This window comes from Pempheris klunzingeri, chromosome 2 (genome assembly GCF_042242105.1).
Source record: "Pempheris klunzingeri isolate RE-2024b chromosome 2, fPemKlu1.hap1, whole genome shotgun sequence".
NCBI lineage: Eukaryota > Metazoa > Chordata > Actinopteri > Acropomatiformes > Pempheridae > Pempheris > Pempheris klunzingeri.
The window spans coordinates 3767764-3785764 of record NC_092013.1 but is presented as its reverse complement, the minus strand read 5'-3'; the positions used below and the strand labels follow the sequence as shown (position 1 = coordinate 3785764).

Genomic DNA, 18001 nt, shown 5'->3' with positions numbered 1-18001 from the left:
CAAATGAAAGAGCTTCTTTAAAAAAAAAAAAAGCAGATATGATGTCTTTGGAGGAGAGATTTTTTCATCCTAAACTAATATGGATCACAGATATCTGAAGGTTGCTCATAGACTTTTTGACCATGAACCTTTCTGATGTCTCCCTTAAACTCAAATAACCTCCAGCGTACGTCATTTATTGTTACCCGGAAGAGAGGAAGAAGTCCTGTCGCTTTAACATTTTGTATCTGCTCAAAAATAGATTAAAATGCTTTCTCAAGCGTACACACACGCACGCACACGCACGCCACTGCCTCCACCTCAGACCATTAACAAGACGGAGGAATGAAATGTAGGATTGGAAAAAGGGGCAATTAGAGGGAGAACAAATATTAATGGAAGTTAAGAAGTGACTCACAAACCCAATTACAGCATTAGCCAGGCAATTTAGATGAGCTCTGCGAGAGGCGAGAATCCTGTTGAAATGTACCAGCGGTCTCTCTGCATTAACAATAGCATTAATTCCCCTGATTCACAGCGAGGGGAGAAGAATAGAGCAAATACAGCCATTCTGTCTGCCTTATAAAGAGAGCCACGTTCCCTAATTTTGTGATGGGAACGGAAGGAGGTGCAAGGCTGACGATCTTGTCTTACTCGCCCCAAACAGGCCGCAGACCCCCGGAGAGGCTCACCTCGTTAAACAAGCCCCATTCTCTCGCTCCACTCAAGGCCTCCCAGTACAAGGACGGCAGGTACACCACACTACAGGTCTTCAGTGCAACGAGAAATGTCCCACGGGATAATTACAGTGAAGACATGGTCGGCTGCTGGAAGGCTGACTAAAGGGAAAGACAGACACGCGCCATAAAAGGACAGATATAGATGGAGCGATGTGCAGGGAGGTGGGCAGAGAGGAGCTTTCTGCTGCTCTTGCACTTATCCTCTCCACCTACCGGCATTGTCAAATTGCATCCCTCAACCCAAGCTGCTGCCACGCGCTCCCGTAGGGGACATGCGGCCCTGACAGTCTGGCCAATCAGCGGCACCCTGAGGCCAGTTGAAAGCCCTTCTGGCATGCCTAAGGCTAGCAGGGTCCAACCAATCAGTTGGAGGCCAGGCTTGAAAGAAGGGCCATGCTTGGCTCAGGGAGCTGCTAAGGCTGCCAATGAGAGTCCAGAGGGGAGTTCGAGTGGCTCAGAGGGAGGCTGCCAGAGGGGTCAGAGTGGACGAGGGCAGACTGACAGTTATTTAGTGAGAGGCTGAGCTCTGTGTCACTCACAACGGCACTCAGCCTTTGTACTACTGGGCCGGCTCTAATGGGACTGTCACCTTCTAATTGTTCGACTGGGGATGCTGAGAATGACAAACAGACACGCTCAAGTACACAGACAACACACGGAGACACCCACAAACACACACACACACACACACACCCTCACGGACACAGGCATAATCCAGCAAACAAAAGGCACTGTGCACCAATGTTTAAACATAAGCACCCTTTTTGTGCTGCAAGAGATTTAGTGTTTCTGGGAAAATCCTCACATGGCGCAGAATGTAAGACTGCACATCCATTAGCAGAAGAGGCCTGGGGCTGATTTATATATTACACCTGCTCTCTTCCTTTATGTGTGTATAATATCTGAATACACTTGCTGAGTACACCAAATTAAGTAAAATCCATTTTATTGATCTTCAAAAGCTTTTTTTTTTTTTTTGCAAATCTCCCCCGATCATCGTGGGCACAAAAAAATCTGATTAATTTATGTACTTTTAAATGTTTGAGATTTTGGAGACTTAGCTAGACATCCTCATGGCTGCCTGTGTGGCATTATAAAGGAATACTTACCAGTGAGGTTATACGATCTGATGATTGAAGCCCCGAACGCATCACTGACCTATTTTCACCTTATCAGGGTTAGTGCGGTGAACAGGTTAGCACACAGTTGGCTGTTTACTGATGCAGCTGACGACTCCTGAGGGAAAACATCTGGCTCTTTAGCTGCTAAATGCTCCGCGATGTTCACCAGCTAGTCGCTAAAACTTGTCTGTCAGCTTTTTGGAGCTTTTCAGAGCTTTTATGTCAGAGCGCTGAGAGTGGACACACTGAAGTTGCGGACGATGAGCTAAAAGATGTTAAAACGCTCTGTAGAGTTGAGAGGAACTGCAGAACTGAGGTACTCACTGTGGGTTTGCCACTACGAGTGCTTTCATTTATTCCATTATCAATATCAATATTTACTAGTGCAGCTTTTAAGTCTTGTTTGAAGTAGCAGCTCTGTTTGAATTTAAAGGAGTAATTAGACATTCATTTATATATAAAGTAATACATTCATACTATGACTTAACAAACTAAGGAGATCAAATCAAATATTAAATATATCAGTGGGAGCAGTAGATGAAAATGATGATGTCCTGACTGTGATTTTCTATCTTAAGATGTTTAATCGTCTGCTTGAGCTGAAAGCAGCGCCGTGCTTTCTGGACCACTCCAAAAAAAAAAACAGGACATGTACTCTTGAAGTCAGGTTAAGTATTTGGCAGATCTCTACAGGAGGAGCCAAATTAGACACTACTTCATCATGAGAGAAAAAAAAAAGTAAAGTACGAGGAAAAAGATTAGAGAGAACTTTATTCCCGGAGACCTTGTTGTTATCGTGGATTCAGCAACGAGAAACTGGTGGATTCTGGGACGCACTCTGAGGATCGTGTCAGGGGAGAAGGGAGAGAGGGGTGTCCTGATTTCAACCAGAACGAGACATGTCAACAAACTCCTTGAAGCTGAGAGCTAAACTCACTGTGAGTACAGACGGACGGCGTTCACAGACGTGGAAAATGAAGCAGAGCTGAGATGCAACGCGTAACTTGGAAACTGAAATGGTTCCGGTTGATTAAATGATAATCTTTACCTGCTGTCAATAACAGCAGGTAAACACAACAACTGCGCAGAGCAGCGTTTGACCTCACCCTCACGTATATAATGTCGTGTTTGTCCTTTGATTCCCTGTGTGACAGAGCCCACTGCTGCGCCACAGTCATTTGGACAACACATGCAACAAAGGAAGCAGCACTCTGTTACTGTGTGTTCACACCAAATGCAAAGCCAATTTTTCACGCAGCATGATTTCATGCAAAGATGCAAATAGATGTGAATTAGCAGCGGGCAAATGAGGCATCAGCCGCATATTCCCGTGAGTGGAGATTTTTCAACTTGAGTGGAACATTTGCCTGGCATACAGCGCCGGTCGCCCACAGACGGCTTCCTGGAGAGGGCCCGAAGAAAAGTCAGTGAGGAAGTTGACTAAGTGAGTAAATATTGGAAAAAAAATGTGTGTAGTATTTGATTCCAGCTATTTTTTTTTATTGCATTTTATTAGTGGCCAAGTTAGCAAAAGCAAGCCCCATTTAGCTCAACAGCTGGCTTTCCCATTAGCATTGGCTGGTACTTCACGTTTAACTGTTTACTCGTGTGAGTGATTAAGGCAAAGGACACAAGTCCTCAGTTAATGTACGGAAACTACTGAACTACAGGATCCAACTACTGCAGCATTTTAAGAGCTTGAGACCCATTAAACGGCACATTTTGTCCTGCTGCTGAGGACACTTTAACACTTGAAAAAACCCAGATATAAATGTGTGTGTCCTCTCTCCTGTGTAAGCTGACAGCTCATGTTAGCGCTCTCCTTATTAACAGTGCTAACTATTACAATAATATATCACATTATGCTTTAACGTGCTCCTTCAAGTCAGAGAAAGAAAATGAAGTTAAAGTCAGTGGATCCTCAAGAACTAAAACTAATGTAGCTGCTGAATGAGTTACGACCACCTGCCAGCCAATCACATGGTGCCGGGCAGGTGATTCTGAGGATGTGGTTTATTATGCAGTAGTTCGGGAAAAACAAAATGTGCTCGGGATACTGAATGAGTGAAAGTTTATTTTGCTCTCGTTTGTCCTGCGGTATCCCTCACAGCCGCTTTCAGAAGTAGAAGAATGTGGGTACCATCTGGAAACTGGGCAGGGGAATAGATAATAGAAGTGAAAGCCAGGTGAAGAATTCTGGGAGGTGTTAAATTAGAGAAACTCGGCGTTGAATAATGTAACGTAACTGTGTACATTTTGTCCCACTACCTCGTATACCCTTGTGTGTCTGAAAACGCACCCATATACTAATAGACACTAGGCACGACGCGATGGATGCGACGTACTTCACTGCACAAGGGATGCAATAAAACAGCAGACAAAACAAGCGGATCCAAAAAGCATATTATGAGCTCATTATGAGCGGTAATGAAACACACTGTGCGATATGAGGCTGTAAATAAACCACCGTGTTTTCATTTTGGGGACTGAGCAAACAGCAATATAGACATTACAACACCATTGAGCTAACTTGCTCCCACACACACACACAAATATATATTTATATATATATAAATCACATATATTTTAGCTGTTCAGCACAGTAAACCAACTTAGAAAACCAACAAATAACCATGTATCCCTTCTGTTTCTAAAGTCAAGTTTTCCACTGCCAAAGTGTGGAAAGTTAACTTGAGTGGTGGGCGAACTTCACCATTTGTTTTTGTTGGTCTGCTTCTGTTTGCTTCTGATAAAATCCCTCTAAATGAGGGGCCCCCAGCCATTCTGACTGTGACACATTCGACACAACACTGCACCGTATCATATTATCCGAGAGCGCTGCCATAATGGGCTATTCAAAATAATGAGGTAAACCAAATCATACTGAGATGCACTCTAATATGCCAGTTCACCTATTCAACCTCAAGACCTTCATTTTTCTACAAGAATGTGAATGTATGATAAAGATAATATACAATGGGGATTATTACGGTTTCATTTAGTTCCATGGAAAGGGCAGAGAGTCATGCATGGAGTTAAAAGGAAACACAAACATTGCTCTCTGCTTCTTCCCTTGGCTGCGGAATCAACAGCAACCATTCAAAGTGCTCAATTATTTCCAGCTCCCATTCTTCGTTTCCTTGTCCTAACTGTGGCTAAGAGAGGGAGACGGTGTTTGAGGCCTGGTTAAATGAAAGGAGGGTCTTTTCTCTCCCACATTCAGACTGCTTTCCATCAGTTTTGCCTCATTGGCCCCAGTGTAGGTGCCGCATGAGACGGTTGAGATGAGAATGCCACAAATGGCCTGAAACTAATGTTGGCCTCCCTCACCCTGCAGATTTACAGCACTCTCCAAAGACCTTTTTTTTAGTTTTTTCTTCTTTTATTTTTTCTTACCAATCAAAACCTGCCTCCCTTTTCCTCAAAAGGAGTGTTTCTCTCCACCTACCCTCAGTATCCATTTAACTCAAGCTGTTTTGTTACCTCTCCATTTCCACCGCACTTACATCTGTCATGTCAAATAATTTGACAGTGAAAGCTGGGAAGCATATTCCATTCGAGCACAATGGTAAATCAATGGCATCAAAGCTGCAGCACTTGTGGTTCTTCATGACTGAATTGCACACTTCAAGGTGGAAATGGCCTGTAGTGGAATGGTGCTCTTGTCCACTGTTGGTGAGAGTGTGTGTGTGTGTGTGTGTGTGTGTGAGTGCTGGGGGGCTGTGATAGTGATGATGACGAAGGTAATGTCAGAACACACTGAAACACGAACCTAAGTAGCACCATAAATATAACATTACCACAATGAAGGAACTAATTAAAGCTTTCTGATCGTAAAATCATCATTTACGTTTAAATCAGAGGGGAATTTGTTTCATATATGGAATTAGATTTTGTTTGGGATTAACCAGATAACCTACAGCAGCAGAGCTACATTAGCATCTCATTGTACTCAGTGACATGCTGCCAGCCCTTCCTCCTCCTCTCTCACTGAATCAAAGTGAAAAGCACCACCGGTCCACCACACACCTCTTTGGGCATGTCATTTGCATCTTTTGATGCTTGCAAAGCTGTAATTACACTCAGAGGGTTAATTGGTCTTTTGAAACCTAGTGGACCTGACTGCATGGAGGCGTGAGCGTAGAGAGATTCTGGAGCACAGGAGAGCCGCTGTGTCCTGAAATTAAGTGCATAAGCTTTAAAGGTTGTTCTTGGCCACTTGTGAGACCAGCAAGATGAAGCACGAAATCCCCTCTGTTCCTCTCCTTAGCTGCCTGTCAGAGTGGAGCACCGGGGACAGAGAAGCTCACAAAGCAACGCACAGCACGAGTCACCTGCCCCGCTGCTTTGTGTTACGGCTGAGGGCTGAGACACACCTGCACTGTACTGCGTTCGCATACCGTGCATGCAAGCAGGGAGACGCTGCCTCACACACACCCTCACTCAAACCAACCCAACCTCAACACTCACGTGGCCACACGCACAAAGGAAACCCTTGAGGTGTAATCCAACCCGACATGAAAAGGGGATAAGAGAGCGTCCGTGTCTCCGGTAGGGCAGCGCAGTGTGGTACCTCCCCTGACACCCCTCGGCCCTGCTGTGTGTGTGTTTTTGTGTGAGGGTGAGTGCTTCCATGCTTCCATGCTGGAAAATCTGCCCTCTTGCCGACACACTGGTGAAAGGCGATTTCCGTAATCCGGGAGTGTAAGCCTCGCTGTACAAATGGGCGTAAGGGACTTTGTGTATGTGTGTGTGTGTGTGTTTTTGTCTGCGTGTGTGTGTGTGTCAGAAATGCCAGCAGAAAGCTGTCTGGGTGTCTGATAAGAGCCATCGAGTGAGGAGAGTTTGGAGCAGCAACGCAGAGCTGAGAGTGTGATGCCTCCCCACAGGAAATGGCTTCTGATTTTCCTTATTTTTAATAATGCTGTTAAGCATCAGTTGTAATTAAGACCTGCTCACAAACATGTTTCACCTTTTTAAACTGAATCATTTTGCTTCCTGGGACCAGATGCATGTGATGCATGCGCACAAAAAAACCATAGAAGAAGAGCATGTGGTCACACTGTCCCCCATGCATACTTTTTCCAGCAGCAGCTCTGTTTGATATCGTGGAAAAATGGAAATGGTAAAATAAATGTTCTTTATAAACGACTATTGTGAGCCAAACTTTATTATTCTTCTTAATCATCCTGCTTTTGCACTTTCTCTGGCCTTTAACAGCATGATTTACTGCTAAATTCAGTGGGTAAAGCCTGTTTAGACACTTTTAACTAAATCACTATTGACTACCTCCCAGTGTTTGATGACCATGGGTGTAACAGCTATAAATAGCGGCGCAGTGCACGAGGATGGCAGCTCTGGTTCGAGGACCTTGGTTGTTCCTTGAGCTTACTTGGTGAAATTATGCTTTGCCTTTGCTGCTCTTTTCATTGAGAAGCTGACAGACTGAAATTTCACAATGAGTAATATAAAAAGAGAAAAGAAACCTACACTTTACAAATATAATGAATATGCAGACGCACTCTTTCTGTCAGTTGTGAATCTATTGAAATCCGGTGTGATTCTGCTGAGGAACCTTTGCTTTGCATGTCATCACCCACTTCCTTTTCCTCTTTATACTGTGATGCTATCAAGCAAAATAATCTAAAAAAAACATCAAACTGAGTCATTTAAGTGAGCAGAAGATTGGTAGTACTTTCAACCTTTGCATGTCTAGTATTTAATGTGCAATTATGCATATTCTAAACTTTGCTCACTACTCTATTACTTAAGGCAAAGCACACTGGCGCCTCCACTGAGAAGCTGAAATAATTAGCATCTCTCATAACAAATTGAATTAGAAACATGTTAAATTGCTTCATTTTTTTTTTTTTTAATTTCAATTCTAATTTAATCAAGAATGCCTGATTTCAAAAGCATTCCTTCAACAAACATTAATCTCAGCTTGGGGGGGAGTATCTGGCCTCAGCAGACTCCGTACAATACGGATGTCATGATCACCCATCAATTTAGATGTGCTGTAATCTACTCTGTAAGAGCCAGTCCACCAGCTATATTAACAGGCGTAGAAACACCGCTGAGAGAAAACACTCCTGAGTAATCCTCAGATCTAGTCTTCTGAGACCGAGCATGAAGTCGTATTTCTGTGCTTTCCAGGCAAGGATTTTCTTTTGCCTACCTGTCTGTGGTGCCCAGAGGCACCGCAGACAAATCATCTGGCATCAGGACTTAAATCGGAGACAAGAGCAGCGCTTTTAGCCTGCTGGGTGTGCTTGATAGAAAATACCAGAATGCTCAGTCTTTTGGCCTCATGGTGATTGGGAGAGATATTACGGTGTATTCTCTCTCGCCTGGTCTGAGTTAATACTTAGAAACTATCTATGAGCATGCTACCTAGTTTCTCTTTGAATCTTAAGCTTCAGTTAAGACAAGTTCAATAAAACTTTTGCGTTGTGCGTCAGAAGAGGATGTGTGGTATTTGCTGAAATATGTATGTCACTCACTCTGACAAGCATATGAGGGAAGGGTCCTCGGGAGTTTTCAGGCACATTGATAGGCGGGATGACCCAGTCTCTCTTCTGTCGCCTCAGCCCATTGGTAGAGGAGCTCCTCTGATGTTTTCGAGGAAATCTGATAACTTTGGGTTGGGAGTCCCAGACTCTTGACAGCATTTCTTCAATGCCCCCCTGAAAAGAAAAGAAGAACCCAAACATATCATATCACACCAGATCTCACGTTGAATAACTTGCGCATGTTATCATTTGAAGAATGGTATTTTGCCGTGACAGGTTGGAAAAAGAATCTATAAAGTGCTGCAAAATGACAGGTTTTCCTCTACTGCTAAAATTGAAACTAAAATACTGGGTGTCGCACTCACAATAAACTCATATTGAGAGAGTGACAGAGTGGCAAACACAAGGAAGTATAAACATTTTTCTAAATGCTGGTGCATCACATTTCATGATGTCCATGGCAAGACAGTCTGCCCAAGCCCTCGGCTTTTGTCTAAGAGAGCGAGGCTCCCCTATAGGCTACATAGCTGGGTTTTGTCCCCCGGGTGATGTGCTTTGTCTGCATCCCTGTACAGATTTTTCAAACAGACAACATTATTCCTGCCCATCTCTGCTCTCTTTTGTCCCTGCTGAAGTCAGAAAACAACGTGGCATTTTTCTCTGACGGAAGCCTATCATCAAATAAAATAGGTATTGATGAAGGAGACCAGAGGAGAGAAACAGGAAATCACTCTGCAGTTTGCAACAAAGGCAGCGTGTTTTGTATAACTATAGCATTAAACAGTCAAGAATCATTGATTTGTTTGGATTTGTGCTCCACTTCTGATTTTTGATGTTGAGGTGCCCCTGAGTATCATACAGAACCACGGTATCACGAGCAGTTCCTATGTAGGATTGTACAGGTGGACAGACAACCCTCCAGCTGTAGCTGCAGAGAGAAGATTGTGTTCTTTCTCGTCTTGCCTGGTGAAATAAAGGTTAGAAGGGTGTGTAAAAGACTGAGTGTTTTTTCCCAATCCTCTATGGTGTCCTCCCGTGTAAGATGGTTGTATTGCTGTAATCCACCTAATCCTATTGTTGTCTCTGCACCCCTCATACACACACACACACACACACACACACACTCACTGGCAGTGTGCCGCTGTCACCTGAAGCACAGTGGAAATCCTCCTGCTCATCCCACCTGGAACACACACATCGCCGTCGCACAGGCAAAGAGACACATGTGCACACGGACACGATGCCGACGCCAAGTACAGGCCGGCAGTTTGCCCTATCAATATACACCTGCTTTGCAGACTGTAAGCCACACCTAGGCAACCGCAGTGTATATTTTTCATCTTTTGTTTTAACTTCCCACATTCACAGCTCAGAGGATGGGAGTGCAAGCTCAGTGCAGACCTCTGGACGGCCAGGGCTGAGCTTGACATAGAGGGAGCAGGCCGACTGGGTGGATGGTTAGAGGACAAAAAGAGGAACGAGGGGACCAGATGTGTTTCCCAGATAAGGTAACTCTCGTTCCAGCTCCGCTCATCCAAAACACTCACAGGTACCAACTGGCATGTTGGAGGCAGGGTGGTGCCAGCTCCCCCTCCACGAGCGGCAGGTGGAATTTGTCTCTGCCTGTGAATGGGTGTGGGTGTCTCTGGCTGTGTGTATTTCAGACGCTTGTTTGAAACGAACAAAAAGCAAAGCAAAACAAACAAGGATGTGAAAAACACAAACACGCAACAGAGCATGCACTGAACTCTCCCTGGCAGACGACGATGAATCATCCTGACTGTCTATATGTCGGAGCATATGGACATTCAAAACACGAATAATACCACAGCGCTGCGCCTCCTCATCTACGCTCAGTCCAGTGTGCTGCTACCATGATAAAGTCCTTATCTGCCTTCCCGGCTTTCAGCAGCAAGACCCAATAAATGAACAGTTGCTCTATACGCCAATCAGCCTGCTGACGAAGGCAGCTCATCAAGCCTGACGATAACAAGGTCGAAGCATCCGATTGGTCAGGCCCCTACATTCCTTTGGAAATGTTGGCAATACAGAAATGAAGAGGAGAGATGGTCAGGCAGAGAAGAGAGAGACACAATGAAAGGAAGCCCTCCTTTCTTGTAAGTCTGCTTGTGGATAATATCAGCGCAGTGGCTGCATGTGACTGTCACTTTCAAACAGCATGGCTGATGACAGGCTGTTAGCAATGTAACAATGCCAGATTTACAAAGGACAGAAAGAAAAACTAGAACAAGCTCTCTGTGGGTTGCCAGGAAGCTAGGTACTTATTAGGGTTCGGAGGTTTTTGTTTCTGTATAAATGTGTGTGTGGATACTGTATGTGCATGTGTAATGCGTTCAGTCATGCCTTCGTGCACATATGGGGAATCATGCGCGCTGGCCTTGATGCAAGCACGTGCGCACACGGACAAATGTGTAAAAATAATGCATGAACATATGTGCGGCTGTAAGTGTCTGTGTGTTTGCGTGCCCCAGAGTGTGTACGTGCATGAACACATGACTAGGAGTCAGTTAGTGTGTCCCCGATGCGCCCAGGGCTCCTGAAACCCACAGGCAGCAGAGGCCAGCTGGCAGCTCTCTGCTCCCAGGCAGCCTGCACATTGCTGGGGCACTCTTTAGGCCTGCAGTCCCTGAGCCCTGGAGCTGACATCTGGAGGTTATCAGTCTGACAAACAGGCAGAACAATACAATAAATGTTTGCAGTCATTGCCCATTCTCTGTACAATGGAGCTCTGAAAACATTTCATTCAGGTCTTTTGATGTTTTTTTGAATGTCTTTAGTGCTGCAGTTCCCATAGCTGGTTCACTATGATACCAAAAAAACAAGATCAGAGCGCTCGTCTTCAGTAAAGAGAACGTTCTCCTGTGAGATCTTCTCTCAGAAACTAAAGTGAAGAAAAATGACATTTACATCTAACTTTGTATAAAAAAAAAAAAAACTACTGAAATTCTCATAGCTGCTATTTGCCTGTTGAGACCTGCAGCTTTCTGGTGTGGATCGTCAACACAATCGTGCTATAATCGCAAAGTTAAAGCACACAACAAAGGCACAACCATCCAACCCTGCCGGTGTTGCTTTTCAATGACCAGTGGACCCCGGGGTCCTACGTTCCACCCTGCTGCCGGCCTTCGCTGTAATCTACCTCGAACAGGTGAGGCCGTCTGGGGGGGAGCGTGCGGCAAAAATGCAAATCAAATAAGCACTAAAACCTGCACCGGCAACCAGTTGACTCCAAATCCAGTGGTGCATAACTGATGGGCTCTAAGCTGGTGGAGAAGGCAAACCAACGTGCCATGAAATCAGTACGAGTTGGAGAGCACTCAACGAGAGGCCCTACCTGTGTGAGGTGCGATAGCCTGAGTACATAAACACAGCGGAAAGGGCTCTCAGGCCAAAGATGCTTTACACTTCAATTGCTGTGGTATTGTACACTGGAAAATTAAATACTGAAATGAACTGGCCGATCGTGGAGCATATTCCAAGTATGCTAATTTCTGCTGCTGAAACACCACAGCGAGACACTAAGCCAGTTATTAAAAGCAAATCAATGCACTCTCACTGGTGCTACAGTATACAACTAAGCGAGCATAGCCAGGGAACAAAGCCACAGTATATTCTGTGTGTGAACAATTTGTTCCACCACAGCATCTCTCTCCACACCTGATCTGTCTCTGCCCAAAGCGAGTGAACAAAATGAGCTGGTGTTTGAGCCGTCCGTCCCGGCTTTGGGAAGAAGTTGTTTATATCCTCTGCTGCCACTGGCGCGTTGATTAAGCAGGGTTACGTCGCGGGTAGGTGATGCAGTTATGATTACCTCTTTTCTAAAATAACTATTTGCTTTCAGAACAAAGAGATGGACTCGGATAACAACTGCTCACCTCTGTGTGTGTGTGTGTGTGTGTTTATGGAACTGGAAAAGGAAAATGGGCCACAGAATCCACAAAAACACTTCTACTGCACTAACAAGGCTGATTAGTTTTAACTGGAGTTCCCAGAAATCATCATTACGTCATTGCACTAAACCGCACACGGCTAAACCGCTCCTGTTAACTGACTTCACAGATTTATAACTCTATACATAAAAGGAGAGCAAACATTGAGAATGCTTTCTAACTCTCAGCTGTGTACAGTAGAAAAACACCATATCAGCACCTCGGTTGAATGAGATGAGATTCTCTTCTCTATCTGTGCCACTTTGTGATTGAAGGGTCAAATATTTTACACACGCTCACATTTGAGGCAACACTGTTGTAATTATGTGAACTATTAAAGAGTTTTTCCTCTTGTTCAAACATAAAAACTTTCACAGGAGCGAGACGGAGAAGGCAGCAGGGCGCAGGGAGTAAAGGAGGACCGACCGACATGACTTCGCCCACAGAGCTGCAGCCTTGTCTTCGGGGCAGTTTGACATTACAGCGGGTCACAGATTCAAACCAGACCCCACTGCTCTGCACGTACTGATTTTCTGCCTCTTCCGTGCCAAAAGAAAGGACGGCTGCATTTTTCTAAATGTTCACTTCTGAAGTGTAGCAAGAAAGTCAACCAGACGGGGGAAAAAGAAGTCTACAGTAAAACTGTGATCACTTATAAATGCCACTCTTCCCACTCAAGTCATAAATAGTAGAGGTCAGAGCGTACAAACTGTTTATAAGTGTGATTTCTAAGCCATGTGGAGGTTGTCAGTCAAATCCTGACATTTTATGCAGTTTTTATAATGTGAGCACATAAGAAATGCCAGAATTGAACCGTATAGTACGGAAGCCCTGAGAGGCAAGTGTGGAAAAGTCTGGTGAGCCAAGTCTGATCTAAATAGTTTTCCCTTCTCACAGAACAGGTGACAATAAAGGTCTGGCCAAGATAATCCTTCTTAAAGTTCATTAATCTGTTTTCATCTGTTTATCAGTCATAAACACATGAGAGAAAACCATTTAGCTATCCCTTAGAAAACTGATTTAATTTCTCACTTGCCTCTCAGCGCTTCCGTAATATAGTATGTAATAACCAACAAGTAAATAACTAAATGAAATTAGTGTTTTTCAGATTTCTAGTTCCTTCCATATTGACGGTGTTGCTTCACCCGTGTACCTGACTCAGGTTATCCCGTGGCACATGTTTTAATAATTATTGTTTTTTATGAATATGCTTTTAATTAAACAAGGACTTGTTTCTCCTCACGGCGGATCAGGAGATTGGAGCTAAAATCTACTGCATCCCGAGCGCCCATTTATATCCTCTGAGCAGAAAGTGACACGAACACATGTAAACACTGTTCTGGTGAAAATGCATATTGTACAGTACGTATAAAAGGTTGGTTTTTCACATTTCCATCAGATTAGTGAAAACACATTTATTTCTTGTTCAATTATTGAATCTTTCTCTAGCTCCACGATGTGGGGAACATAATTATACACTGAAACTACATCACCTGGTCCTCGCAGACTCCGCCAGAGTGGAACATTAGCTCAATCAATGTCAATTATTTCCCAGTCTCCATTATTGCACTGCCAGGAGTGGGCAGAATTTTAATCCCCACTCTGCAATTGCTTTAGCTACACGAGTCTTGAGCTTTTTGTCATGATTAGAAACATGACTGAACATTAAGCCCAGTGGCGTTCAACAAGTAGTGCAGGAAAAATGATAATGGGTTTGTCGCTCAACAAAGTGCAGCCTGGTAGTGGAAGTCGGTAACAGTGGCTATACATTTGGGCCCTGTGTAGTTTTACAGTCTCTGCTGGCTAATAGACCCTTCGTAGCAAATAGGGCCATGTCTCTACTTGTCACATACAGCGAAGCACTGCATCCCAAGTGCTGCGCGTGCACCGTTATACTGTTTAAACTTTAGAGGCACCAGAGACACTGTGTGTGAGGAAGGATGTGCACATGCAGGATCAGAGGGACACAGGGAAAAGTGTCCTTACTGGAAATGTTCAAAGAAGCAGCATTTCCTGCTGTTTTATTTGTTGTGTAAAAGTGATCCACGCTCTGTTAGCGAGGACGGTGTTCAGCACTGAGGCATCTCTCATCAGAAAACAACCCAGGATTGGAGTTTAATTGGAGCATTTTACTGAATCCATATCCAGTTTCAAATCCTCTCATTAAATCTAAACCCTTTTGGGACGTTTCTATCCAATGAAATTAAGTTGAGCTGTCAACGCTTGTATAAACCTTGAGCAACCAAAGTTGAAAGTAACTAAAGCGAAGATCTGTCATCACCATTTGTTCGCTGATCAGACAGAAACACTTTTGAGTGCAGCCAAGTTAATTTTCACAAACTGATGCTACCATCTGAACGTTGAATGGAGACTATGAGAGATGTTTTATTTTTACAATGTTAATTCAATATTGATTGAATGCAATGACTCACTGACGTACTTCCACACCTTCATTTTTCAAGCTACTTCTAAATACTAGAGCTCTCTGAGCAGAACTATTAGGTCCGTTTGGACAAAATACCAGTATGATATGGAAAATATTCTCTCAGGAAACTCAAGTGACGTGATCATCTGGATATTTTCTTTTTTATTACACTGTTACAGTGTATGTATGCAAGAGGGAAGGACTTAAGGTGCAAAAAACGAATTTTAAAATATAATAACAAAAAACTGAAGCAAAAGAACAGCATGGATGCTCGTGTGTGTGTGTGTGTGTGTGTGTGTGTGCCACTCTGTCTTGCTGAACTACAAAAGCACAAAGACCATTTTTGATGTTACATAATGATGTTTTCTTTTTTTGAAGTTGTGTTGTGTGAGGAACATTTCCACAGTCAGTGTATTTCCTACAGCGTGTTGTGGTCAGCAGAACCGCAGCTTGAAGAAGCAGACAAGAGTCTCGGCACAGACACAAAGCAATGTACTGCTCGGGACGGGGGGGCAGCAGAAAAACATATTTAAACCACCTAAAGAAGTTTAAATGTACTGTATTTATCTAGAACTAAAACAGTATGCAGCACACAGCATGACCGATGCTCTCTTTATAACTTTACCCTGCAGTACTCAGGAGTACCACTTGACTACCACTGTCTCGCTCAACTAAATGACAGTTTGGTTAGGATCTAACCATTTAAAACACCAAAGTCACACAAACTAACCAGCTAATCCTGTGCTCTGCAAGGTAAAATGACTGTTTCTGTCTGGCGGCTTTGACGAGAACACGCAGTGATACGATAACTTCAGCTCCTCGATGAAAAGGCCTGTCTCAAAATACAGCATACACTTAAAATGATATTTGATTTTGTTTTTTTAGGTGGAAGCAGAATTCCTACTTCCCCAAACTGGGAATATCCAGATTGTAATCTACCGTATGTGATACAATAACTATGGAAAAGCACCTCAAACAAACCCACAACAGAAAAAAATCCAAACTATCCCTTTAATATTACAGCTGGTTTCATATAATCCTTCTCTCCTCCTGCTGTTTGCTAACAAAAAATGTTTCTTAACATATCCTGGAATAGCATATCCCAACGCAAAAACAGCCAAACAACAAATGTAGCAGGATGACATTAAGTCGTCACATAGCCAGAACTGAACTCAGAGGATAAATGAGGGTTTAGACGGGAAGACAGCCTGCTAGTTTACAGGAAACAGTCAAGCAGGCAAAAGCTATTTTAGAGATAAACACCCATTTGACAGCATGCAATGCAGATGCCAACTTGCTAGTTGATTTGTGTTCCCCTTGTTACCTTTGTCAGGGCTAAAGAATGAGGATGTCCGGCCAGGGCTAGCTTAACGGTGGTCTCCCAGATGTGTGGATCATGGAGCCCCCGGGCCGTCACCATGAACTGGACGGGCTCCGACAGGTTGGCCACCTCCTGCTCGGTGTACACCGTCCCATCAGGCCTCACGCTGAAGTTGGGGTCGTTGCTGACGAAGCCCATCTCTCTGCTGCGCTGGCAATCCTCAAACTTCACTGTAGAGGCAGACAGAAAGGGGAGATGGGGTACAGAATTAGAGAGCGGCACAGTGAGATTTACTCCGTGAGGTGTTCTCAAATCCTTGACACATCTGGCAGGCTTAAGATTAACCTGCATCCATCAAGACCTATCTTGATACATCTCATCCCTTCTGCTGTCACTTTTGATTCCCTGCTTTGACGTCTTTGGCAAAACAAACTGCTTATCTGTATCTGAGCTGGAATACACGGGAGGGAACCTAATTCTTTTTTATATCACTCTTTCGACAAAGTAGAGAGATGGCAATGTCGAAACGGGATTTTCTGCAGCTTCTCCAGGGGAAAGAGGAGATGGTCTAAAGCACATTAGGCTGACTGGACCGATTGTGCTCCATGTTTTGCTGCCAAGAACATGGAGCACAGTCTTGAATGACATTTGGAGGGTGCTGCTTGACTAAGACAAAAGAAAGAGACGTTTGAGGAATCTCATGTTTATCACACACACACACACACACAGTTTCCTGAGCGATGTAGCGTATGTCTCTATATGAGGAGTACAGGAGGTTTGGTTAAAGGAGTTAAAGGAGGAGGGTTGGGACAGATCACACAGCCGACATGAATATGAGACTACGCCACAAAAAAAGAGTCTTTGGTCTAAGAGTATTTGGGAAAATACTTTCATATCTTTGCCGAATTTAATCAACACTAAATGCATCATTGTCCCATGATTCAGAGCATGATGCAATGGCAGGAATACTGACAGTGACTGATTGCTGTTTTCACCATGTTTAATATATCAACACCCAAACACACACAGACCCTTTTCTCCCTCTACCCCCAAGTTGAAATGCACGTGTTGTGATCTTATCTCCCAAACTCTGGCTGCTGATAACAAGACAAATTGATTTCATAAATCTCCCAGGGAACAGATCGCCTGTTATGAGCTATGGCAGCGTGATTTTTCAAAAAAATCCAGCGTGAAGAATTCTGCACAGCAAGCTTTTTATCAAGCCATCTATTTAATTTATCGCCCAGCTTCCTGTCAAAAGCAACTCCCAAACAACGGGCCAATAAAGCATCAGATCTCATCGGCCGCTGCAGCTCAGCATCGCACAAATGAAGCTGCTTGTTTTCAGCCACTGAGTAATTGCATGCGTAATATGGGATGGATGGTAAACACAGTTTTGACAGTGTGTGCATCTGTCTGTGCTGGCAAATGCAATCTATATTGTCATAAAAAATAAAAAATAAAAAAAAACAGCCCAGCGGTGAATGTCCTCATGGGGCTGATAAGCGATTGCTTTACTTTGGGAATCATTTATCAAGGCGGGTGTTGATATAACATCAGGTTGTGACAATATGACACAGACCTGCTTGAATTGTCCACAGATGAATTGTGATGGCAGGCGTGTATTATGTAAATGACTTCAATTAGATTGAACTGAGCAGGCTAATTGTTGTCACTTAGACTGGTCTCTTGTGGTGCAGCTGTAGAGGCGAGGCTTAAGAACACGTGCGCTGCAATGCACCGCTAATGAAAGCATGTGTGTGTGTGTGTGTGTGTGTGTGTGTGTGTGTGTGTGTGTGTGTGTCCCTGCCTCTGTGTGCATACACGTAGGAGTAAGTTCAAAGTACAGCAAGTTTGAGAATGCCGGTCCTCAGCTGCTGCATGTATTAATTTCAATCTTAATTTTACAATAAATCCAACAAGGTCTCTGCGGGTCTGTCTGTTGCCTTGTGC

The 18001-nt window shown here is 43.9% G+C and overlaps 1 protein-coding gene across 1 annotated transcript in view; it reads right to left on the bottom strand.

Moving 5' to 3' along the window:
- Window positions 1-8511, bottom strand: part of cdh4 (cadherin 4, type 1, R-cadherin (retinal)) — a 59633-nt gene extending 51122 nt beyond the window's left edge. The window contains exon 1 of the mRNA XM_070838862.1: window positions 8344-8511. Within this exon, the coding sequence (XP_070694963.1) occupies window positions 8344-8511 (168 nt within the window). The remainder of the gene's footprint in view (window positions 1-8343) is intronic.
- Window positions 8512-18001: the final 9490 nt, after the last annotated feature.